General features: G+C 55.8%; 9 protein-coding genes across 9 annotated transcripts; 4 read left to right on the top strand and 5 right to left on the bottom strand.

Moving 5' to 3' along the window:
* Positions 1-262: 262 nt before the first annotated feature.
* Positions 263-2,019, top strand: CPAR01_07047 (esterase; the record flags this gene model as incomplete). Its single annotated transcript, XM_060491318.1, has 3 exons — positions 263-922; positions 976-1,582; positions 1,640-2,019. 3 exons carry the CDS (start codon positions 263-265, stop codon positions 2,017-2,019), a joined length of 1,647 nt encoding a protein of 548 aa, XP_060350192.1.
* A 253-nt stretch (positions 2,020-2,272) lies between these two features.
* CPAR01_07046 (uncharacterized protein) lies at positions 2,273-3,328 on the bottom strand (the record flags this gene model as incomplete). The annotated part of the gene is made up of 2 exons (XM_060491317.1): positions 2,273-2,808; positions 2,902-3,328. The coding sequence occupies 2 exons, from the start codon at positions 3,326-3,328 to the stop codon at positions 2,273-2,275; spliced, it is 963 nt and encodes a 320-aa protein (XP_060350191.1).
* Positions 3,329-4,995: 1,667 nt separating this feature from the next.
* Positions 4,996-6,789, top strand: CPAR01_07045 (glycosyl hydrolase family 47; the record flags this gene model as incomplete). The annotated part of the gene is made up of 1 exon (XM_060491316.1): positions 4,996-6,789. One exon carries the CDS (start codon positions 4,996-4,998, stop codon positions 6,787-6,789), a length of 1,794 nt encoding a protein of 597 aa, XP_060350190.1.
* Positions 6,790-6,883: 94 nt separating this feature from the next.
* On the top strand, positions 6,884-8,137 carry CPAR01_07044 (uncharacterized protein; the record flags this gene model as incomplete). Its single annotated transcript, XM_060491315.1, has 1 exon — positions 6,884-8,137. The coding sequence occupies one exon, from the start codon at positions 6,884-6,886 to the stop codon at positions 8,135-8,137; it is 1,254 nt and encodes a 417-aa protein (XP_060350189.1).
* On the bottom strand, positions 6,917-8,626 carry CPAR01_07043 (tannase and feruloyl esterase; the record flags this gene model as incomplete). Its single annotated transcript, XM_060491314.1, has 2 exons — positions 6,917-7,503; positions 7,930-8,626. The coding sequence occupies 2 exons, from the start codon at positions 8,624-8,626 to the stop codon at positions 6,917-6,919; spliced, it is 1,284 nt and encodes a 427-aa protein (XP_060350188.1).
* A 1,508-nt stretch (positions 8,627-10,134) lies between these two features.
* CPAR01_07042 (uncharacterized protein) lies at positions 10,135-10,401 on the bottom strand (the record flags this gene model as incomplete). The annotated part of the gene is made up of 1 exon (XM_060491313.1): positions 10,135-10,401. The coding sequence occupies one exon, from the start codon at positions 10,399-10,401 to the stop codon at positions 10,135-10,137; it is 267 nt and encodes an 88-aa protein (XP_060350187.1).
* Positions 10,402-10,541: 140 nt separating this feature from the next.
* On the bottom strand, positions 10,542-12,673 carry CPAR01_07041 (uncharacterized protein; the record flags this gene model as incomplete). Its single annotated transcript, XM_060491312.1, has 2 exons — positions 10,542-12,123; positions 12,174-12,673. The coding sequence occupies 2 exons, from the start codon at positions 12,671-12,673 to the stop codon at positions 10,542-10,544; spliced, it is 2,082 nt and encodes a 693-aa protein (XP_060350186.1).
* Positions 12,674-14,622: 1,949 nt separating this feature from the next.
* On the bottom strand, positions 14,623-15,455 carry CPAR01_07040 (uncharacterized protein; the record flags this gene model as incomplete). Its single annotated transcript, XM_060491311.1, has 2 exons — positions 14,623-15,139; positions 15,190-15,455. 2 exons carry the CDS (start codon positions 15,453-15,455, stop codon positions 14,623-14,625), a joined length of 783 nt encoding a protein of 260 aa, XP_060350185.1.
* Positions 15,456-19,397: 3,942 nt separating this feature from the next.
* CPAR01_07039 (uncharacterized protein) lies at positions 19,398-20,501 on the top strand (the record flags this gene model as incomplete). Its single annotated transcript, XM_060491310.1, has 2 exons — positions 19,398-20,152; positions 20,297-20,501. The coding sequence occupies 2 exons, from the start codon at positions 19,398-19,400 to the stop codon at positions 20,499-20,501; spliced, it is 960 nt and encodes a 319-aa protein (XP_060350184.1).
* Positions 20,502-23,415: the final 2,914 nt, after the last annotated feature.

Raw genomic sequence — 23,415 nt, 5'->3', positions numbered from 1 at the left:
GGCTAGCATGACGATTTGCAAATGAGGCTCAGATGTGGACAACGTCACCCGGCTCGGAGGACGCGTCCCTCTTACCGGTTAGCACGGCGATCACCGTCTTGGTGAAAAGTCCGATCGAAAAAGGGAGTTGAAGTTGGAGGCTTTCTGTTATATAAACAGCCCACGATGTCAGCCCTGAAGTGTAGAGGTTCTTGAGGAGCATCGCAAACCAACAACACATCCCGATCGCCTGCTCACCTTCGCTTCAAAGCTCGAAACCAAGATGAAGTTCATAAACACCTGCCTGCTGATGGCAGCTTCGGCCGCGGCCCAGACTACCGCCCCAGCCCCGACAGCAACCTCCGGCTCCGGATCCCTCCCGTCTGTGACCCTCGACTACTGCACCGTCGTCGCCACCGCCGGTAACGAGTCCGTCGGCTACTACAAGTACCAAAACATCCGCTACGCCGCCGTTCCCACCGGCGACCTTCGATGGGCCAAGCCTCAAGCGCCCCCCGTCGAGACGGAAGTCAACACTGGTGACCTGGCCTCGGCCGATGTCGCCTGCAGCTCCGCCGAGGACTGCCTTTACGTCGATGTCTGGGCTCCCGCCGATGCTGCGGGCAAGAACCTCCCCGTGATGGTGTGGACCTACGGTGGTGGCTTCACTGGCGGAAGCAAGTCCGAGAACACTCCGGAGGGTCTCTTTGACCTTTCCACCGACTTCGTCTACGTCGCGTACAACTATCGCCTCGGTATGACTGGCCTTGCCAATGGCCCTACCTTCTTGCACGAGGGTGGTACCTCCAACACCGCCATCTGGGACGTCACTGCCGCTTTCGAGTGGACCAAGAAGTACATTAGCAACTTTGGCGGTAACCCCGACGATGTCACCGCCGTGGGCTTCTCTGCCGGTGGCTCCCAGACTCTCTTCCAGATGACTGTAAGTACTCGTCTTCAACTAACCTTTAGGCATCTAAGCTGACCCCCTTGAAGCGCTTCGCCGGCCACGCCGAACAGCTCTACAACCGCGCCTACGTCATGTCCCCCGGCTTCGTCCCCGGCGCCGGCCACCAGCACGCCGAAGCCTTCTGGCAAAACGTCTCCACCGAGGCCGGCTGCTCCGGCGGCAGCCTCGAGTGCATGCGCTCCATCGACTTCGACACCCTCAACACGGCAGCCACCACGGTCCAGGACGCCTACGACTACCAATTCCAGCCCCGCGTCGACGGCGACATCATCGCCGACACCTACGAGGCCCAGTTCTACCAGCGCCGCTTCAACTTCTCCGGCCCCGTCGTCATCACCCACGAACAGCACGAGGCCAACGGCCAGGCCTACGACGGTGTGAACACCACCGAGGATGTTGCCGCTTACCTCCGCATCTTCTTCCCCGCCATCAACGATGCCGTTGTTGACGAGATTCTGTCGCTTTACCCCGAGGATGATTACACCTCCCCTGGTCTGCGCTTCTCCGACATGAAGCAGCACTTTGACTTGACTGCCCACAACCTGGCCCTGACCCACGCCATGAACAATCAGACCTGGAACGCCATGGTTGCCCTTGACCAGGCCACTCACGGCACTGACCAGAGCTACTACTGTAAGCTTATTTTCTCTCCTACTCTATATATCACATATCATCTAACGCATCACATAGGGTACAGCACCTACTCCCTATCCGACTCCACCTCCAGCACCGGCACCACCACATCCAACTCGACCGCTACCTCCGCCGCCGCCTCCACCACAGCTTCCTCCAGCGCCGGTGGTCCTCCCTCCGGTGGTGCCGGCGGACCTGGCGGTGGCTCTAGCTCCGTCAATGCCACCGTCGCCGTCATGATGCAGAAGTACCTCATGTCTTTCGTCCTGACCGGCAACCCCAACACCATGTGGCCCGAGGACAAGATTGAGTGGCCCCAGTACGGCAACAGCTCTGCTGCCGGCACCCAGCTCGTCTTCAACACCACCTTCTACCTTGAGGAGGACGACCTGGCGAATGCCCAGGCCAAGTTCTGGAACAAGGCTCTTTGGTACTGAGCGAAATGATGCTGTTGTTACCCCCCTACTCTAGTCATGGGACTTCTTCTTGTTTGTATTGAGTATTGTTATAAAAGTACATAAACATGTCGGTTTAAAATCATCCAGGCGTCCAACCAACTCAACTCGTGAGACAGATTATACTATCTATCATATTAAGGCATGCCTCTATCTACCCAAAGCCGACTGTGGTATCTTGTATGCTATCATAAGGTGAGAATCTAAAGAAAGAGCGCCCTCCGTCGACAGTAGTTCAACTTCTGCGAGGCTCCGGTTGCCACGCAGGCAGCTCCTGAGGAGCAAAGTGATCCGAGACCAACGGAGGTTTCCACTCATTGGGTGCCTCGTAAACCTGATCAAATACAGGCGGACTGACGTATTGAGCAAGCGGCGGCCCCGGTGTGTAATGTTCCACCTGTGCCTGGGCATTGGCGGCGGCCTCTTCTCGAGCACGGCGCTTCCGGCGACGGAGGAAGATGAACAGCCATGCCGCTAGGACCCCGAGCGCAAGACCACCCACGGAAGCGCCCACAGCTGCGCCGATTATGACTGTCTTATCATTTGTTGCTTCCGGCTTTACATTGGGGCTGGTTTCGGAACTGCTTGTTGGGCTACTGTGTGGGCTTTGGGTTGCGCTGCTTAGTGCTACCGAGCTCGGGTTTGGTGCGCTTGAAGGGTTTGCGGAAGGGGAGATAATAGCGGTTGTTGCGATTAACGCTGATGTGGTTGACGATGATGAAGGAGTTGGCGTAGCCGCCACGCCAATTGTTGTGATGGCAGTGGGTGATTCTGCGATGATGAGTTGGTCAGAAATTTACCTAAAGAATTGCGCCGAGTTGAAGAGTACGAGGTACAGGCGGGAGATGAAGAAAGACGACTTACGCTGGAAGAATAAGACATTCTTTTTGGCCGTGCAGTTGACCGTATTCATGACCGAGTTAATACAATAGTACAACTCTTCAACGGTCCCGTCACACTTTGCAATGCCAATCCCACCCGCCACATTGTCCGTCTCCGGGTTGATGCAGAACAGAGGACAACTCGAACTCCGCCAGGACCGGTCGGTACACGCTCCCCTTACGAGCTCCGTTGCCCCGTCTTTGGATAACTCTTTGCCCGTCGCCTGACACATTCCGTTCGAGAGGCACGCGTAGCCCTGCCCGCAGCACGTCGACTCAGCCGTGAGGTCCTGGCATGGTGTATCATTGGGGGCGATGCTGCCGTCTGGGTAGTAGCAGGCGGCCCTTACTCGTGCCACATGAGGGAGGACGTTGAGGATGAGGAGGAACAAGAACGGGAAAGATGCCATGATGTTGTTGCTCCTATCAACCAGGAACTCCAGGTTCCCGACTGAACTTGACGAGTTGGATGTTCCTGGAAGGCACTGCACAATAGGCACTGCACAATAGAGGGAATTTCCCAAGGGAGAGGTAGGCAAATACCTAGATTGTGGCAAGAGGGTTGCAGAGAGGCATCAGCAAGTTATCAACTCTTTCTTACTTGCCACAACTCCCACCGCAACTCCAACTCCAGCTCCACGGGCTGCGCCGCTCACTTCAGACACCCACATCAAACCACAACAGCCTGGTACACCCAGCCCTTTTCAGCCTCTTGCAACAGAATCTGGCCAACTCTAAACAGCCACTAGAGTCGGAGGCATCGTAGACTCTCTCGCACTGTCTTTCTTCCACCTGCCGACACAGTGTCTCTCCAACATGCAGATCCGTCAGTTGGTTCAGGTCCCAGCATAGAAGCCACCAATCTCACCTGCTGTGATAGGATGGCCAAGACAACACCCCATGTTCATATCCTGAAGCTAGTAAGAAACATGACCAATGACACGGAGCCACAAGCGGACTTTCCGTCCCGACGGAACGGTACGACCACTTAAATCACGTTGCCCGGCGTCAAGCTGCATATTGAGCGAAATTAGAATGGGCGCTTTGGGCGCGCGTTACTACTGTGCAGCAGTTAGCCTTGGAGGGTCTCTGATGTGGTCGCCGTTCAACCTTTTATCGTGGGCTTTTGAGACTTTTGACGCCATCAGGCCCGGGTACTGTACCTCTGGAACCTGGCTCGACTCGACTTGGAGATATCATCCCACTCACTTGAATTTGACTCTCGCCGTTAAGTAGCAAGGCCGGTGGCCCGGAGTTGAAGCAAGGGGTATGGGAAGGTGCAGCGGCCCTCGCCATGCCCAGACCGAGCTACCCATGATCCCTGGTCCAACAGACAAAAGTCGACGCTGCAGCGAGCCGAAGTGGTCATATAGCCGAATCGCCAAAGTTACTGCGCTGCCTCGATCGCTTATCCGTACCATGCCGTATGGATTTCAGGCACACAGAGCTGCCTGAGAGATGCGTCTGCTTTGCATCCCTCTCCGAGCCCTCAGACCACCAATCCTCCGCGTCAAACCAGTTGCGGTCAACCGCCAAGATGTGAACGACAAGGATCACAACCAGTGCGCAAACCAACAGACCTCACATGCATACGCATTGAGAATGACTGCCAGGGGCGCCGCCGCCCGCGCAGCAACCCAAAATCTCTAAGCGCCCGACTTCCCGCCCCCCTCTTCTGGTTCTTCCTCCTCAGGCGACACAGCAAACGGGGGAACAACAGAAATAAGGAAAGAAGGAGATAAACGAGCAAACAAGTCCGCAACCCCTGAGGCCCATTCCAAGTTTCCCACCAACAACTCGTAGACGGGGGTTGATAAGGACAGAAATCCGGCCGGGCCGCAATCCAAAATACGTAAGCGAACATCAAATTCTAGGCGCGAAGCAAAGGAAACAGCAACCGTCTTAGTTTCTCACTCTCTTTCTCACTCTTTTGCCCTTCCTCGCGTGTTTTCCATTCTCTCACTTCCCACGACGCGATATCCACGTTTGACACGTGTGTATCCAGACCGGAGAGTGCAGAGAAACCTGGACACTTCCAAAAGCTCACAGAGAGAAGATGCTCCTGGCAAGGCGGAAAATGCCAGGCATCGTCCTCCTAGGCCTCCCCGTCTCCCTCCTCCTCCTTCTCCTATGGCACAACGACGGCGGCCTACCCACATTCCCAACATCCTCATCCTCATCAGCCATTCCGCCAAAACCGATAGAATGGATGACAGAACAAGACGAAACATACTTCTGGCGGACCGTCAAAGTCCACCACTCGGCCCCGGAGCCCCTCCGTCAGCTCCCCGCCTTCCCCTCCGTTCGCTTCCCCCAGGTCCAAGCCCATTTCCCGCCCGAGACGAGCACTCAACGCCGCGTCCGCGAAGAGCGCCAGCAGACCGTCAAAAAGACCTTTCAAAAGGCCTGGTCATCGTACCGGAAACACGCCTGGCTCTCGGACGAGTTGACCCCCATATCAGGCGGCCGGCGCAACACGTTCGGAGGCTGGGCCGCGACCCTCGTGGATTCCCTCGACACGCTCTGGGTCATGGACATGAAGTCCGACTTCGACGAGGCCGTAGCCGCCGCCGCGACAATCGACTTCAGGCACACCGACCTCGACGAAATCAACGTCTTTGAGACAACGATCCGCTACCTGGGCGGCTTCCTTTCGGCGTTTGACCTATCGGGCGACGCCCGACTCCTCCGGAAAGCAGCTGAAGTCGGCGAGATGCTCTACAAGGCTTTCGACACGCCCAACCGCATGCCCATAACTCGCTGGAAAGTGGGCGATGCAGCCCGCGGTGACGCCCAGGACGTCGGCAACGGTGCTCTGGTAGCGGAGATAGGAAGCCTATCAATGGAATTCACACGCCTCTCAATACTGACAGGCGACCCTAAGTTCTGGGACGCAACCCAACGGATTATGGAAATCTTCGAACGCCAACAAAACAAAACCAACATCCCCGGTCTCTGGCCTCTAGTCGTGAACCCCAAAGACGAAGTCTTCAACCAAGGGGACGACTTCACCCTCGGCGCCATGGCCGATTCCCTCTACGAATACCTCCCCAAAATGTCCGCTCTCGTAGGCGGACGCAGCGGGATGTACAAGTCCATGTACGAATCCGCCGTGAAACCTGCCATCGAACACAACCTCTTCCGGCCCATGACGCCAACAAACGAGGATATCCTCATTGCGGGGCAGGCACACTCGCGTGAGAACAACGGCGTACGGACCATCGAACAGGAGCCGCAGGGCCAGCACCTTGTTTGCTTCATGGGAGGGCTTCTTGCACTTGGTGGGAAACTGTTCAACCATCCCGACGCGGTATCTGTGGCGAGGAAACTCGTTGACGGGTGCGTGTATGCTTACAAGTCTTTCCCGCATGGCATCATGCCGGAGACGTTTTACATGGTTCCCTGCCCCTCCAAGCAGGAATGCAAATGGGATGAAGCCCTCTTCAAAAAGCACGTCCTCGAACGGGCGGAAAGAAAGGACGACGACGAGGTTCTCACTGCAGATGAAGTCATCAAAAAGGACCGCCTTGTTCCAGGATTCTCCGCCGTTCCGGACCGGCGCTATATTCTCCGCCCCGAGGCAATTGAAAGTGTGTTCATCATGTACCGCACCACAGCCGACACGAGCTTGTTAGACTCGGCGTGGGAAATGTTTTCGTCCATTGATAACGCCACGAGTACGGAGCTGGCGAACACGGCGGTGTGGGATGTCACGGCCGAGGGACGGCCTCCGCAGTCGGACTCGATGGAGTCGTTCTGGATGGGGGAGACGTTGAAGTACTTTTATCTCATCTTTAGCGAGCCTGGGTTGGTGAGTTTGGATGAGTTTGTGTTCAATACCGAGGCACATCCTTTCAGACGATGGAAGTGAGGTGGTGTAAATGTTGTTGTATATATCATATGTGTAAATACCATGGCCGGATTGTAAACAACCAACGTGCCTCATCACCCTGATACCTTGTTTGATGCCCTCAAGCAAGCATTCCTCAAAACCTCCCTCAAAGTTCCTCCTTCTCCTCTATCACCTCAATCTTCTCTCCGGGCTTTACACAAACCCAAATCTTCCCATTCCAAACCCCTTCCTCTGGATAAAGACAAATCCTTCTAACCTCCTCATCAACAACCACCTTCCCATCCTCTCCAATCTTGAACCCCCTCGCATCCAACTGCTCCGGCGCAACACCCTTCTCGACCCACGCCCTCAACTTCTCCAACGCACTCCAGGGAAACGGCGCTCCATACATCGAAACGCAGTGATTCACCCCAGGAACCTCAAAATACCTCCAAAACTCCTCAATCTCAACTCCGCGCTTCGCCTCGATCCCCTTGGCCTTCTCATACAGTCCCCTTCCGACCTTGATAGAGATAGCCTGGTCCGCCATACCGTGCCACATGAGAACCTTCCCCCCGCGCTCCCTGAATCTTCTCATATCCGGGATGGGCGTCCCGATGACGGAATCGTACTCCTCAACTCCCCGCCGGAAGACGTCCCGGAAAGTCTCCCTCGACATCGACGCCGGATCAAATGCCGGATCCTTCTCGATGAACAGCCGGATCCATTCATCCGTCACGGAGAACGGCACACCTACACACCTTGTTCGATCCGTCTCGTGCTCACAGACACTATTCATCATGGCAAGCAACCCAGCAAACTGCGTCCCAGGAACATGGCTCGGAAACATCTCCCTCCCCTCCTCATCCAGCACACCCCCCACAACCTCCTCAACAACCTCAACCGCCCCCCTCGAAACCCTCCCCTCAATCTTCTTCCCATCCTTCCCATCACAACTAAACTCCCTCCCCTCCGCCGTCCTCACATCAAACCCACACTCCCCCAAGCGTCCGATAACCCCATCCCTCCTCCCATCACCCAAATCACACGCTTCAACCCCAGCCTTCACAACCGCCCCCAACTCACACCCAGAAGGCCAATACCCCCTCCACCGCATAACCAACTGCGGAAAATACAACGACGTCACCATGGCAGGGAACTCCACGGCCGGACACATACTCAACACCCCGTCAAAGTCCCCCGGATACCGCTGCGCAACAGCCAGCCCCTGCCTCCCGCCCGTCGAACACCCCTTGAAGTAGCTATACCTCTCCTCAGCATCATAATACGCCCCCAGAACGGCCTTCCCCACGACAGCGAGCTCGTGCAGACTCCTGTATCCAAAGTTGACCAGCAGCGGCCAATCAATGTTCCCCGGGCTTCGTAAAGCCCATACATTAGGCCGCAAACTCGCGAGGTGTCCGCCGTCCGTGACAGCAGCAACATACCCTTCTTGAATCGCCGCACTCGGTCCATCGCCATCTACCTCCCCGACAACGAACCCGCCGCCACCTAACCCCATGAACCGCTCATTCCAGGCGCTCTTCTCGAGGGGAAGCCAGACGTGTACGTTGACGAGGTCATCGTGGCCTGGGTGCGTGTAGGAGACTGTGACGTTGCAGAAGGGGGGGATGCCGGTCGTGGAGGCGGATGTTGTCGCGAGGGACGCTTCAGAGAGGCGGTTTGGAAAGGAGTTGTAGTTATGGACTTGGACGGCTGTTGTTTTGATGTGTTGGAGGCCTGGGGTGGAGGGGAATGTGAAGGTTGAAGGGTCGCATTTTGGGGATGTGGATGCCGAGGTTGAGCTTGTGAGGGCGGCGAGGGTGAGGAGTGTCGTCCCGAGGAGGCCTGGGGAATTCGGTGGTTTAGAAAACATGATGTGCTCAAAGTGTATCAGTGTTGTCGTTGAACGAAGATGAAGTGTCCTACAAAGAGGGGGTAGACTAGTTTCCGTACTTCTCAAGAGACAGAACCAGAGGACATTACCCGGTGAGTCGGTAATAAATACTCATCCCATCCCTCGACCCCGTTCGTCTCTTGTAACATTGTGGATACCAAAGTGTCAAGCTAACGACTCCATTCTCCAGGCTACAAGTCTTCAACTCTTCCCCGCCCTCCTCTTCTTCCCCCGCGTTGTTACCGGGCTCAAACTGGGGAACTACCAGTAACCGCTCCGCCCGACTCCCGGATATCTCGAAACAGATCATCGGACGAATTCCCTCAAAGCAAAAGGAGCTCGTGTCCTATATCTGGCCTCGTCGGCGACCTGAAAAACCTACTCGAAAATAACGTGCAGTCGTCGATTGCCAACACTTAGTCTTTTCCTTGTAACTTACTTACCTACTTAGTTTGTATACTACTGAAAGAAAACCAAGAACAACGTCCAAAGTTCGCTCAAACTCCTCATTCGACGTGCCAATGATACCCCACGGACTCCCGGGGCCCGTCCAAACCCCGAACCTCAAAAGACACAGAAGTAATCAGAAAACAGCTCCAGTAACTCTATACAGGCGGGGGAGTGAGAAAGCGTTCATACCGGCATAGAACCGGCATTTCCCAGCCCCGGTCCCTCAGATCCACCTCCCAACGGCCTGACCGCTGAAGAAAAAACTCGGCAGACACGATCGGCATTCCCCCGAACGAGCCGGGTTGCGACATATCCGCACCCCGTCCGTACACGGCCAACTTCAAAGACCATCCGTCATTACTCCCCTAATCAAAGTGTGAACCCGGCGCAAATCCATCAATCCTGCCCCCCCGCGTCTTTCAATCTCTTGATCGCCGTCACTGAACTTGCTTCATTGGCTGGCGGCTGATAGACAAGCTGCAGCACCGCTTACATGAACCACATCATCGTGCATAAAAAGGCTGGCCGTCCCTCGCCCTACTTTAGTACGCTTCCCCTCATCACAAGCAAATTCATGGGCCACATCATTCACCAGGAGAGAGAGTGAACAGTTTCCAGATAAGATAATCATTGAGAGCATGTGCGTCGTTATTCCTTCCGGTTGTACGCCTACAGACACATGTATACCGCCCGATCCTTGGTGATGGTCTTGAAACCATCGCTTCCAACTTTGTGAGCATCGACCAGGCTTCCAATAAAGCAAAGCCGCCAGTCGTTACCAAGCTCGGGTATCTCGTCCACACGCATATCCGCCAACCTTTGCCTCCGTTCCTTGGCCTGCTTCCATATACATGCGTGCAGGCCCACTGTCCGTCTGTCTCAACCGCCGAGAGAGCGACACATTACTATCCACCACTGAATCCATCATCCCGGAATGAGTGGGTATCTCATTGATCGTGAGCAAGCGTTACGGGGAATCAAAAACAAAGATAAGGAAATTCTACTTGCGAAATCGCTGCCAGAAAAGAAAAAAACCGTCAATGGTAAACCAAACCTGATGGCAAACTGAAAAGGAAACCGTAAATGTCGAAGCAGGATATCGAAATGGAAAGGAAAAATGAATAGAAAGAGAAAGTGGAAAAGTCGACCGTAATCCAGATGAGCTGAGATGAGGGTGGTGACACCCAGAGAGATAGGAAATCAATTTCAACGCTATGTATCAACGCCTGCCATAGATAAAATGCAGTTGCCCACCAACTTGATAGAAAACGGGATATCATGATAAGAAAGCGACTGTATGTCATGCAAAAACTGAAAGCTCTGCCGACATAGATTCCAAGTAAGGGAGAAGGAAATTCGTCAGTCGTGTTGCGTATATGTACCATCGCCTCTCGGGGCATGGTAAAAGGACTGTAAAGAGGCGTATTGATGATTCACAAGAGTCTCAGTACGCAGTGGCAGTGGTTCCCTCGCTCGTGGCAACAGCCACCAGCGCCTCCAAACGTCTCAGAGGGTCAGGATTACCGGGCTGTTGCTGCTGGGCTTGCTGCGGCTCAGGCTGTCGTCCCGGAAAACCAGCAAAGTGACCCATATTGGGATGGACCATGCGGTTGACATGGGGTCCACGAGGATCTTGGCTGGGCGCTTCCGGGCGAGGTCCGTGAACGTTGCTTCCCATAGGACCATGGTACCATCCGTGGCGTTTAGTGTCCCTGTGTGCAAACGACGGCGCCGACATCGTGTGCTGATGATTGCGAGTGAATGCACCCGAGTTGGCATACGAGGGCTGGTCGACCTCGAATCGCACAGTCGGCGGGTTCAAGCGAACCTGCTCAGCTTGTGCCTGCACTGCCTGGTTCACTTCGTTTGCCCACGCCCCGGCGCTATCGCGAGGAGGTGTCGTGTTGGAGGCAATGTCCAGTCTTGTCAGGCCCCGGTGCAAGCTCATATCCCATTGGGCCACATTCCGCCGTTCATCAGCGACAGCTTCGGTGCCGGGAAGCATGGGCCGGCGGTGACCGCCCTCCGCATCGACCATCATCGGCGACGGGATTCGTCTTGGGGGGGACACCTGTCTCGATGGCAGAGGGTCAAAGGATTCAATGCCAGGCAACCGAAGCGTCTGCTGAGGATTGGGCGCATTAGCGATGGGCGGCGCGGGATTCGGCTGAAGTTGACCGGGAGTGAGTACGTTGCTGAGGTGGCTGGTATTGGTGTTGAAGGTCCTCGTGTCAGGATGCCAAGTTCGCCTGCGCCAAGCCTCGTCTGCGTTAGATGAGGTCGAGTCCCTCCTGCCAGACCATGCTGATGTCGGCGTTGTCGGCGATGCCAGGTGGCTGCTGGGGGCGGGGGAGAAGGCTCCCATATTGGAAGTATTGACAGGCCCATTGCCGTAGACAATCCTGTTGACTGGTGCGCCGTGCGGTGACTGAAAAGGATTGACGCCGGAGGGCACGCTGAGTCGCCGGCCCGGAGTCCGGGAGCCAGAAGAGTACATGCTGTGAGATCGGGAGTGCGTGGTAGTAGGAGAAGCGATTGCCGAACCCCATCGCGGACTGCTTTGACCGGTAGAGAAGGTGGCTGACGTCGGTGTGCTGTAGTCAGTTGGCGAGACAGGGCGATAGCCGTATGGACCGTCTCCGGCACTTCGGTAGGATTCGAGTGACAGGCGGGAGCGGGGGTCGCTTGCCATAACGAGAGGCGGCGGGCGTCGTCGAATATCGTCTCGAGGTCCAAAAGCTGACCCGATAGAGCCCACGCTGGCGATGCTGGATGTCGAGAGCGACTTGGAGTGACCCCTGACGGGACCAGGCGCGCTGCCAGCTGTTGATGCGCGAGCCCTGCCGCCCTGCTGGCGCACACGCTCAGTGCGCATCTGCCTCTGGAACCTAGCACCAGTCGCTGCCAAGGAATCTATGGGGATATCCTCGTTGACGTGCACCGTCTGTGCGTGTTGTCGCAGGTTATCGAGACGGGAGAAACGGCGCGAGCAGTGACACTGGAATGGTCTCTCGCCGGTGTGTTTCCTGGGACGATTAGCAAAGATCGTCATCTATGGGGACGATAGTGAGCCTACCGAATGTGCCTGGCCAAATGTTCGCTTCGGGTAAAACTCAAGTTGCAGGGCGGGTAATCCGTGCAATAAAATCGCTGTGACTTCTTCTTCTTGTTGGATCTGGTACCATCGGCATTCACACTGTCGTCGTCAGATCCCTCTTCACCTTCGCCGTCGGACTCGTCCATGTCCACATCCTCCGAGTCCCTTGATCTCCTTGAGTGTTGTGAGTTTGCTCTTGTCGGGGTCTTGACCTTCTCGGCACTCTCGGGAACCTGAACAGCCTGGGGAAATGGCGAGCTTGGCAAAGGCTTCTGGGATGCCAGACCAGTAGTGCCACTGCCACTGCTGAAAGTTGCTTTCGTGGGCGTCTTCACGTCCTCGGCCATGGGCTGTGGTGTCCGCGGGAGCGGTGCAGTGCTTGGCTTCGGTGTGGTTGGTGACGTCGTCATCATCTTGTCGTCCATCTTTACATCGGCACCAGGTAATGGCGAATTTACTGGTCTAAATGCAGCGGCCATGTTCAAACTGTGCTGTGATTGAGGATAAGCGGGCGTCGAGGAGGACAGCCTGGTGAATTCCTCTCGCTGTGGACGAGAAAGTGCAGACGCAGGCTCGCGAGGCCGAGTCGAGCACAAAAGCGACACAGGTGCGGGGAGTGCAGGCTACGGAAGGTAGTATTTGAGTATGATTTGAGCCGGGAGGAGAGCGGGCTGAAGAAGGGCGGGGAAAGGGCGGAATGAGAGGGGGTAAAGGGAAGAAGAAAGAAGAAAAAATGTCCCGAATCTGAATCAAGTCATCCGAGAAGTTGCTGTCTGGTTTCGAACTCTTTGGATGTCTCTCCGTTCCAAGTATGCGTAGAGGAAGAGGAGGAGGAAGTGATGGTGGTGGTGGCGGCGGCAGCAACGGGCTTTGAAAGGGCGACAAAGGTGTCGTGAGCCGGATGTGTGTAGAGATGAGAGTCGTGGAGCGCCGATGGAAGTGCGACCGACGTCGATGATCTATTCCCCCCGGGCCTGGGAGAGTGGGGTGGTCTGCTGGAACAAGGTGCAAGGCCGGTTTGGTAGCGGTAGCGCGGTTGAGGACGGATACCGACTGCGTATTTCGTAGTATAACGGAGCAGAGTGGAGGACGAAGAGAAGAGAGACAAGTTGGTACGGAGACAGCAAGGCGAGGGGCAGGCGGCTCTAGAAAAGGACCTGCCAGGGGAGTGTGGCGATGAATGGTCGATGATGAAAGACGTGCCCTGATCTGACCCTGCTGGCTGCAGTAAAGTGGTTCTCAGTGGTTCCTCGCTGACTTTTCTTCCCCCTGCCTCCGGCTTTACGCCTGCTTGCGTTCGTTCGAGTCTAGCGACAGGTAGTGTCGAGAGCTGGGCGGAGTTTGTCTAAGATGGGTTGGAGGAGCCAACCAACCAGCCTCCTCTTGGGGGTGTGCGTCGTGTGCGTCTTGGGGGATCCGGCGCACCAAGTCGGCGAATTTGGGTGGGAGTGTCTGTGGGCTATCGCAGAACCAATGTAGTCCGGTCCAATGCCAATCAAGATCCGAGTTGACGGGTTTGCAAGCTGGGTGCCTTGCGTTTTAGTAGACGATTTCGTAGGTTGCTGACTTGCAGTATCCGTATAGACCGAATATCAGCTCAAGTACCGAGCGTTATAGAGCAGGCTGTGATGGTCCTGATTCTTGGAGGGAGCGGGCTGAAAGGCACAAAAGAGTCTTCTTTGGCGATATGTTAAATGTCAAAGCCCAGGCAATTCTCTGTGCACCGAAACTTGCTGGGAACGATAGAGAGGGGGAGAAAGGAATAAAGCATATGGTCTGCAGTGAGGGCGAGGGAGGATTCGTAAGTAGTTGATGATGGTCACAGCACACGGAAGCGCTGGCGGTACTCGTGTACGAGAAAGAGTTGGTGGACCCAAGGCAGGCCAGGTCCAGGGCCAGGGCCGGACGCCAGGGCCAGGGTCAGAACCAGGACCTGGCGGCGGTAGTGGTATTGGTGGAGTCGATTGGCGGGAGGTACAAGGGGTACATGAAAGTCAGACGGCTTGGTGTGAGATCCCAGTCAGCCGGGCGGTTGGGAGGGGGTCAAGGTCGAGGTCGAGGTCGATGTCCCAGGACTAGGACGGACTAGAGACGGACGGGAGGCGAGAGTGGCCGGAACGGTGGGAAATGGGGCTTGCTCATCCGTCTGCGGGCGGGAAAACGCCTTGAGTAAACTGGCAGTCGATGGTCTCTGACGGGCGCGTGAGAAACGGAGGACAATGTCGAGCGAGGTGTAGGCGACCACCAGCCCAAGTCGCTAAGGTAGCGGGGCACGAGAAGCGACGAGGCGTCTGCGAGAGGAGAACGTGGTGACTCCAGCGCCGGGCCACCACCAGGGCGAGGGGCACACAGGGAGGTTGGTTGGCGGAGTTGCTGTGACGGCGTGGCCAGTGCCAGACAGGGCAGTGGGCCAGACGTAAGGTACCGATTATGGCTGGCTGGCTGGCTGTCTTGATCGAGTGCAGGCACACAAGCAGAGACGGGAGACGCAATGCGAATGCTGGTCTTGGAAAAAATTGTCCGTGGGTTCGAGGGTTTGCCAGGAACAAAGGATGAAAGGTCGAGGCATCGCAGGGGATTGGTGGCCAGGTTGGGAACTCGGAGGGGGTTTGTTGACGGGTGCGAGTTGCGAGGTTGACGAGGTCAAAGTCAAAAAGGACGGCGGCCAAGCCAGTCTGTGAGGTAAGGGACCTGGCCCGAGGTTGCGATGCGCCGATGTAATACTCCGTACTTGGAATTTGATGCCGCCGTTGTTGGTGGTGATGCTTTTGCGGGTGCTGGTGGATGATACGCCAGGCAGTGGATTCCCGTCCTGTGGATTACGCTGTAGCGTAGCCGTACAGCAAGGTACCGTACCGTCGAGAACCTTGCCCTGCCTGTGCTGTTGGCAGCTGGACCTTTTGACTTTGGCGGCGTTTTCCTTGTCGATGCGCTGTGCTGCTACCCTACGCAGGGGTAGGCGGTAGAGTAGGCGGGGACAAAGTTGGACGGATACGGACGCAAAAGGGATAAACGGCAGGATGCATTCGGTGCCACGATGGGCGAGTGCGTGGATGCGTGAATGCTTGGCCTCCGAGGCACGGCTACTTGGTGTATGGAGTAGAATGTAGGTCTTCGACTAGGGTGGTGTGGTGCTGTATCGGTAATAGTGTCGTGTATAGAAGGTATCCGTAGAAAGTGGTCTTGAAAGATGTGGATGCGACAACGAGCGGTGGGAGGTTGGTAACGGAAGCTGAAAAGTGTCACTGGGCGAGATATCATGGATATCCGTGTAAGAGTGTCAAATGTGATGGACGGTACGGAGTATTGATGATGTTGTAAAAAGTGTGTGTGCCGGCGGTCGGGATTGGGGGGCTCGGCTCGGCGTCGTCAATGTGTTGGTTAGGTGTGTATTTCTTCCAGCGGTAAGCTGGTAATAATGGATGACTCGATATGTCGATGGATGGAGAGAGAGCAATTAAGGTAAGGCAACGTAAGTATCCAAGAATCCCTCAAGTAGAGAGGGTCGAGTCTGGAAGAGATGATGTGCTGTGCCTGTGTGTGGCTTTCCACGGTGGAGGTGGAGGGATGAGTGAGGGGGGCCATGGGCAAAATTGACCAGCAGCGAGGGAGGGGCGGCGATAAGGATAAGCGGATAAGGCGATAAGGTACAAGCCAAGGCCCTGTGATGCGACAAATGGAAGGCACAGCCCGAACTTTGCGCGGGCTGACGACGGGCAGGAACTCAAGAAGGCACAACCAAACTTACAAGGTTCATATGGGCAGGGGCGAGGTCACTTACTGCCTGTGTACGCAGTACGTAGTAAGGTAGTTCGGTGAAAAGTCAGTTTGGTCAGGTCCAGGTCAGGTACGGACGGCACGGCAGCAACAAACAGGGAAGGATGACTCTGGCAATGACATGCAGCCTCGATCCATCCGCGCCTTCCACAATGCGCAGTCATAGGTATGTACTCTGTAAAAGTGTCTCACCAATACGTATAATGTAGTAGGTATAAGGCACCCGTACCTCTCTCCGTTACATCACGCAGAAAACAGTCAGGAACAAGACGAAAAGGTAGTTTTACTTGAGGCAGCCACTTGCTGTACCTGAGGCACTTTACGGTTTACCCGACCTGACCTGCCTTACTTCCGTGCCTTAGCTGACGCACCAAGACGGGTCCAACACGATGTTCCTGAAGAAGGCACGCCGCAAGCCGCGCGCCGCACGTTGGGACCAGGTGCGGTGCCTGGCCCTGACTCCAATGTTCCTTCCTCACGGTAAGGTACGGAGTACGTGGAAAAATGAGTGGTCGGTGCAGATGGTCAACGCAGGAAGGAGGCAGGCAGGAGAAGGAGACGGAATTGGAAACAAGAGGCGCCTTCCCAGCCTGGCCGGACTTGAAAATCCATCACACCCGTTCCGTTGCGCTTACCTGACTGACCCGGAGTCCATTGTCTAAGGTGTCGGCGGTCGCAACTCACAAGTTCCCTTTTCGACGGCGGGATGATGTGTCGCATGCACCCCTTGGCCGTGTCTGCCATGAGAAAGGTACACGGACTGTGCCCCTCACCCCTCCCCCTCCCCCTCCATCACCCCGCCCCTCTTCTTTTTTTTTTCCCCTGCTGCACCATGCGAGGGGTTGGGTGCGCCCTGAGTGGCCGCCTTCTCTTTTTTTTCTCTCTCTTCTCAGGTAAGCACCTCAACTTTTGTTCGCACCTTCGCTTCCTCAGGTCTTAATAGCCACCACTAACAGCCTAGCGTCGCCTTAGCCCAGGCACCTCAGAGTGGGGACCAGGTGTTGGCGTCTGGCGTCTGTGACCTTCAACTCTCAACTCTTTCCTCTCCCACCAGTGCCACCCCCGTCTCCCGTGCCTGTCCCTGGTCGTGGCCCTGTCAACGTCTTCCAGGCTTCCCAAAGCCCAGGGCAGGGGCCTTCCTTTCTATAAAAAGCCATGGCCAAGAGGGGAAAGACTCACGGGGCCTGTGCGCTCAGTCCGTCGCCCGTCACCCGCCAAGCGAGAATCCACCCCGCAATCGAGGCGCCGCCGTTCCGTCTTCAACCTGAGGTGGACCTGGAAGGCGCGATGTGCTAAGGCTTCTTGGCAGAGACAGATATCCCTTGGTACCGATATACGCCTTACATATAAATGCCTTTCTACAAGGCTCACAAGGCTTGCGATGCTTAATCGAGGATATATGTGCGTCGCTATGTGTCTCGTCAAGTATCCGGACGATAAGCAAAACCACTTAGTCAACCACGTCAAGGTAACAGGTGTAGTGGTAGAGCGGAACCCCTCATCCCAGGTAAACGAGCCGCGAACGACGACACGGACCAAGACGGGCGATTTTCTCAACGGGAGACCGGGACAGCACGGCGTGCCGGAGGCGACAACCAGGCATGTGCCAGTCCTCAACCCCGGCCCATTCGACCTTAATGCGTTTCCTCCCTTCCGTCGCTTCCGTTTCGCAGGCATCAGCTAAGGTGAGGTACACGGGTGCAGATGCAGATAGTGGTTGTTCCGTCTTAGGTCGACTTCTGTGTTAAAGATGGTATCTTGCCGAACCGTAGGTCGCATGATGATAGACACAAGCCACGGGAAGCATATTGATTAAATGTGTCTGGCCGAGTAATGTCACCGGACGAGAATGTGCATCTTATTCGTGCCGTCGTGGCCCACCACACGTGTCTACCTTACCTTCGTACCTTGTTTCTTGTACCTGCCTTCCCTCGACTAAGCCAAGGTACTACTCTTCAATATCTTACGACACTCCATTTGTGGTACCTGTTGATACGTTCTTCTCAGTCCTGCCTCGCGTCCCTCACAAGTACCCTCGTCCATGTTCTCCCGCCGGCGATCGACTGTTGAAGAAGGTCCCGGCTAAGGAGGAGCCAGCTACGGGGCACTCTGAGCTTGTGCCTGCCTTACCTTTTCATCATAAGGCCGGCACGACGGGAACGTGACATGGCAGATCAGGAACAGGAACAGGCAGGCGATGCTAAAACTGAGTGGGGCCGGACTCCACGAGTCTGATCAATGGAGAGGAAGGACCAGGCACGGTCACTCAGCGCCGGGAATGAACCGACATCGTTGCTTCCACTGCTGGTGTTTCTTTCTTGCCCGACGTAGATTGTTGCTCATCAAGGTGCTCCATCTGTCTTTGTTTGGTTCCATTTCCATCTCGCATTTTCCACCTTATGTAAGGTAAGGTACCTGAATGTACTTTATTCCAAGGGAAGGTAATCACCCAGTCATCCAAATTCTCCAGCAGTTTGGACTCTCCCTTTTCGTCTCAGACTGACAGCCGAGAATTCCGCATGCCCGGCCGTTGCCCACGTTGTCTCCTTCCCTGTTGTGTCCTCTCCTCCGTACCTCCGTACCGCCCGCCGTACCTCCGTACCCATCTGCCATTTGCCATCTGCCAACGTCCATTCCGCATCTGCCGTCTGTCACCACCCACCATCAACCACCACCCACCACCACCACAACCTCCATCCTCAACATCTTCAGCTCCGTCTCGGCAGCGATTTTTCCATTCCAGCCGGACCAACATCCTGAGACGCATCGAATTCCTCCAGCTCTACCCAAGCTACCCCGTACACCACGAATACCTACCAATAGTCTCTGATCTCTGACTATCGACACGACTGCCTTACCTCCTTCAACTTCCTTCGCGGCTTCGTCTTGGTTCAAGGGATGCCGCACGCCAGACGCACGCCAGACGCACGCCAACCCACCAGCCCACTCACACTCGCGTACTTTTTCTATGTTGGCACACCCTCACAACCCTCTCACCGGGCCCTTCCCTTGGATGGACACCACCACCAGACCAGACCGCCTGGCTAGGAGAAGGACGGGAGTGACGGGCTTTTCAACTCTCGCCAATCATGTTGGCATCATAGCGACAATGGAGCATCGCCACACAATACTTTCTGTGGTTCTCTTGCGAGCCCCTCGTCTGGGAGACCGAGACCAGGCACCCGTTCTCGACCTCAGCCATCAAGGGCGGCCCTCCCTTGCCCGGCCACAGTCGAGCTCGGTGTGACCCAGGCCCTAACACCGACCAGGTCCAACCCCGGACGAACACCATCAAAAAACACAAAAGTCGCTGCCGTCACATCTCATCACCACCACCCGATAGGATCCGTACTCGTCCCGTGACAACCATCCCGTAGGTAACCACCGTGGGAGCTGCGTACCCCTGTACCTGAATCTAGCCTCGAGATGTCTACCCGGGTTCAATTATCGAAGAAACCATCGTCAATCGGAAATCCACGCCGAATGCTCAATCATCCTTGGGACGATGCCAGCAATTTCGACACAAAATGCATACACGCCAAGGAAACACTGCTGAAAATCTCCTCTTGGCTCTTTGAAATGAACTGCTCTTTGCGAGGTATTGTTCCTCAAGCTCAATCGCATTCGCGATCTCCGGGCGGGAGTTACAGTCCGGCAGATGAAAGCCGGTCGCTATCCAGCTTCCCCACCATCTCGTCAACATCGCATTCAACATGGCACTGCCACGGTACAACAATCGATCCGACGTTTACAGCCAACGACGAACTTAGCCCCGAATGTTTCGGCCTCGAACACAACGCCAGCTTACCGAGTCGCGATCCTGCGCCAGACGTGTGCGCGGCAATCAATCACCGACATTATCCTCGCCTTGCGGTCTGGAATGATTCAGTCGCCCTCATCGCCAGCTCTCATCACCCACACAGGAGCGTCTTCCTAGCAGCCATATTCTGGCTACTGGTACACTTCGATTTTTCGCTCGTCGCGAAGATACATTTGCCTGCCAACCTGCTATTTGTTTATCAGCCAGACAGAATAGGCAGCTCGCCCGTCTGCGATACGCACGCACAAACTCCAGCCGCATTCTCCACGATGTGCTTCAGCACCCTTCGTGCCTGCATACCTGCATTCACAGGACGTACCACAGCACGCTCGGGATGGGTGGAAACCTGCCGATGCCCTACGTTACTGCCCCGCACTTGACCGAACGCGGGGGGCTGGCCACCCAGCCCTGGTCCTGGACTGGTAGGCGATGGCCGCAGGGACACCACGACGCTGATTCTTATGCCCTATCTTCTAGAGTAAGGCTGGCGCGGCTCGCTGGCCAGAGGGGGCGTGGAGGGCAAGGATGCCCGCCGATCTTCACTGACAGATCGCAGAATTCCTCACCATGCCGCTCCACCGACGCTGCTGAAGATCACCAAGACCCTATGTCATCATGCGCGACGCTTAAGAATTCTTTACCAAGCCGCCATTGAACTCGTCGCCCGTATCATTTTAAGGGCTGAATCGTCGTCCTCGCTGGACAGGTAGATCAGCACTGACCGTTTTCTTTCAAAGTCGAGATGCTGTCCGGAAATCCTACAATATTTGGCTCGTTGTCGGCTTCGTTGATTAGATTACTTTGGCGGATCCCCAAGCGCCCATCAATGCTGGACAACTCAGCACTCCTCATTCGTCACCGGGCGTATCGCTCACTTTCCCTCTGTCGTCCTCTTCATCAGGCGCACCGACAATTTAGAACTCCATAGATGACTCTCACGACGTTGCGTCTGCTTATCTGCGCTGCGCTGCGCCGCCAAGCGCTGCATCAGCTCACAGCCACCGTAAAGTGTCGCATAGCACGACGTTGATTTTCAATGTTCGACGCAAACAACCGATAGAGGGTCCAGTAAATGTCTGATCCGACTGATCAGGTGATGCCGACCTCGTCTCCCAGTTGGCCCAGAGTGACGGCCATGAACGAAGTATCTACGTCAATCTGAACGGCCCAGCTCAGGTCAGCCAATGCGTGGCAGCCCCCACCAAATGATCCTGGCTCCTGGCCGTCCATACTCGCTGCTCGGAGAATGAGGAATTTTAGACTCTGCGCGGATGAAACAATGCATCGGAATCCCCGCCCCTTGGCTTCGCGTGTCAACGGCCTGCTGGGAAGATGCCGGCACGTAGCCAGCCTAGCGCCTGGCTACTACTGCCTGTCAGCGGAAACAATGGGCGGGCAAGCATCGGATCGCTGATCAGAACTCAGGGCGAGATCCCGCCCGCTCTTCCAAGGACGCAAGCTTGGAGCCGCTGTGATTGGAATGCATCGAGCGACGGGTCACTGGCGCCAACATGAGTCTGCAGCTGGGACTCGAGCAAGGCGTCTCCTTGTACCATTATCGTCGAGCTCTGCAGAGTACATACTGAGATTCTTTATCCCGCGGCGTTGTTTGGTCAACAATCGCAGCCACCCCTCCGCATCCAACACAGGATCAGCGACTATAGATTGACGGGTTGATAATGGGGGATGACGAGAGCGTTGGGCAATCTGACCTGTCTCCCACTCACACCTCGCAGTCCCCCTCACGAGGACACACCTTGGCTCGTTTCAAACAAAGTGCAGAAGACAGCAGTAGGCGCTGATGCATGCGAATCGACGAGGGAGGGGGATGGGATGCCCGGAGGATCGCTGTGACTACCTACGGATACGCAGTAGACGGGATACCGTTTTGGGAGACGCGCGTGGAAGCCTGCAGCCATATGCAGGTCGCTTTACTCGAAGTCTCGAACCGTACCTGGAATTGGCATTGGCACCCGCACTGCTCTCACGCTGCTGCGAGTGTTGTGCTTTGGCCCGACTAGGACAATCTGCATATCCGTTCTCGACTGCGACCCTGTTCATGCAGCTCGGATCCTCGGTGTGGTTCTGGCCGGTGGTAGTTTGCATATCTGTACAGCTTCAGCAACCATCAACTCGAATCGTTACAGTCCCTGAGACCAAGCCTGGATTTCGAGTTGTTCCACGGAGCCTCAGCAAACTACTACGAAACCCGGCAGCCCGTCCAGTCGAGACAAAGATGCTGCTCCAGCACCTGCCTGCCAAGTATGTCGAGTGCCGGAAGCCATGGGGAAGACGCGAGACCTTTTGTCACAGCCACTTGGCTCCCAATTCCCCCGAAAGCATCCAGTGGCTCAGGGGTGCTTTTTGCCAGCTGAACGCGACCAGCCACGTCTGTCCCCAAAAGTCTATCGAAGTGACCGCTCGCTTGGATCTCACCGCCCAAGGTCTAAGACATGGCCGAACCTGTGATCCAGGCAAGGGAGCTGCCGTAGCCACGGGGTTGAATCAACTTTGTGCGACATTCTACGCCACATTGTCCTCCAGGCACAGGATGGGAGAGTCTTTGGGAACGACACGCAAGAATTCTGTTATCGCGTTGGCAGGCTTGCACGCCTGAAGCTTGGATCCCTGCAGACATCGTGACGGTCGTGGGGTTCGTGCTGGTTCGCGAACAAACTAGTCCAAGACTACTTGTCTCACGCCTCTTCCTCGCAACCGCAACTAGGGCCAGACCACCTGTGAGGAGTATGTGAAAATCAAGGACTGGATACTCGCCGCAGCGGTGTTTGCTTTACTGAGGCTTGCCCAACGAACTCCATGCTGCGTGATATCCTAAATCAGCGTCCACGCTTGCAGTTACCGGTGATTACCACAGATCAGTGTCTGCTCCACAGCTGATTCATCCCCACCAGAATTACCTGTCGATGCTTCGTGTCAACTGCCCCGCGTTGGCTGCTGCATGCCCACTTGCGATCGCGATACATACTCAGTACAGCAAAGGCGATCAATGCTCGTCCTTGCACTAGGTTGACTTGATATAGGCACGGAACACGGATAGTCCACACCGTCTTGTTGGCCAGGGCGAAAGGCGAGACCAGCGGCGAGCGAGAGACAACAATGTTGTCCATGATCGTTCGCCCCATGCAGATCTAGAGGTTGCGAGAGACGCTGCACGCCGCCTTGGCTTGGTCATTTATCAAGCTAGGCCCATCCCTGAGGACAGAGTCTTTTTTTTCCCTCATTCTGGCGTGTCTGGTCAAGAGTCAAGGCGCTTCGGGCCACATTCCAACAAACCTGTCTTTTGTTACCGGCGTAGTGTCACTCTCACCGCTCTTTTACAAGGGTTTACCTCGGTGTCTGAGCAACTGCACCAACGCGGCCCCCGACGATGGATGAAGCCTCTCTCTCCCACGCAAACATCCCTCGAGTCTCGAGTTCCTCCCACATACAACGACTTACGGCCGACCGGCTCACGCCATGCACCGTTTTCTCTCCGTATTGACGCTGGAAGACCGTCGCTGGCCAGCTGGGCTAAAAGTGTACAACGAGACGCATAAATAGCGTCATGCATGCGCACGCAGTAGCCTGCGAGCTGTCCCCATTGCGGCGCACAACATGCAGACG

The sequence above is a fragment of the Colletotrichum paranaense genome, assembly GCF_030867605.1.
Source record: "Colletotrichum paranaense strain IMI 384185 chromosome Unknown Scaffold_5.1, whole genome shotgun sequence".
Lineage (NCBI taxonomy): Eukaryota > Fungi > Ascomycota > Sordariomycetes > Glomerellales > Glomerellaceae > Colletotrichum > Colletotrichum paranaense.
Note: the sequence above shows the minus strand (reverse complement) of the source record. Positions and strands in the feature narration are given on the sequence as shown.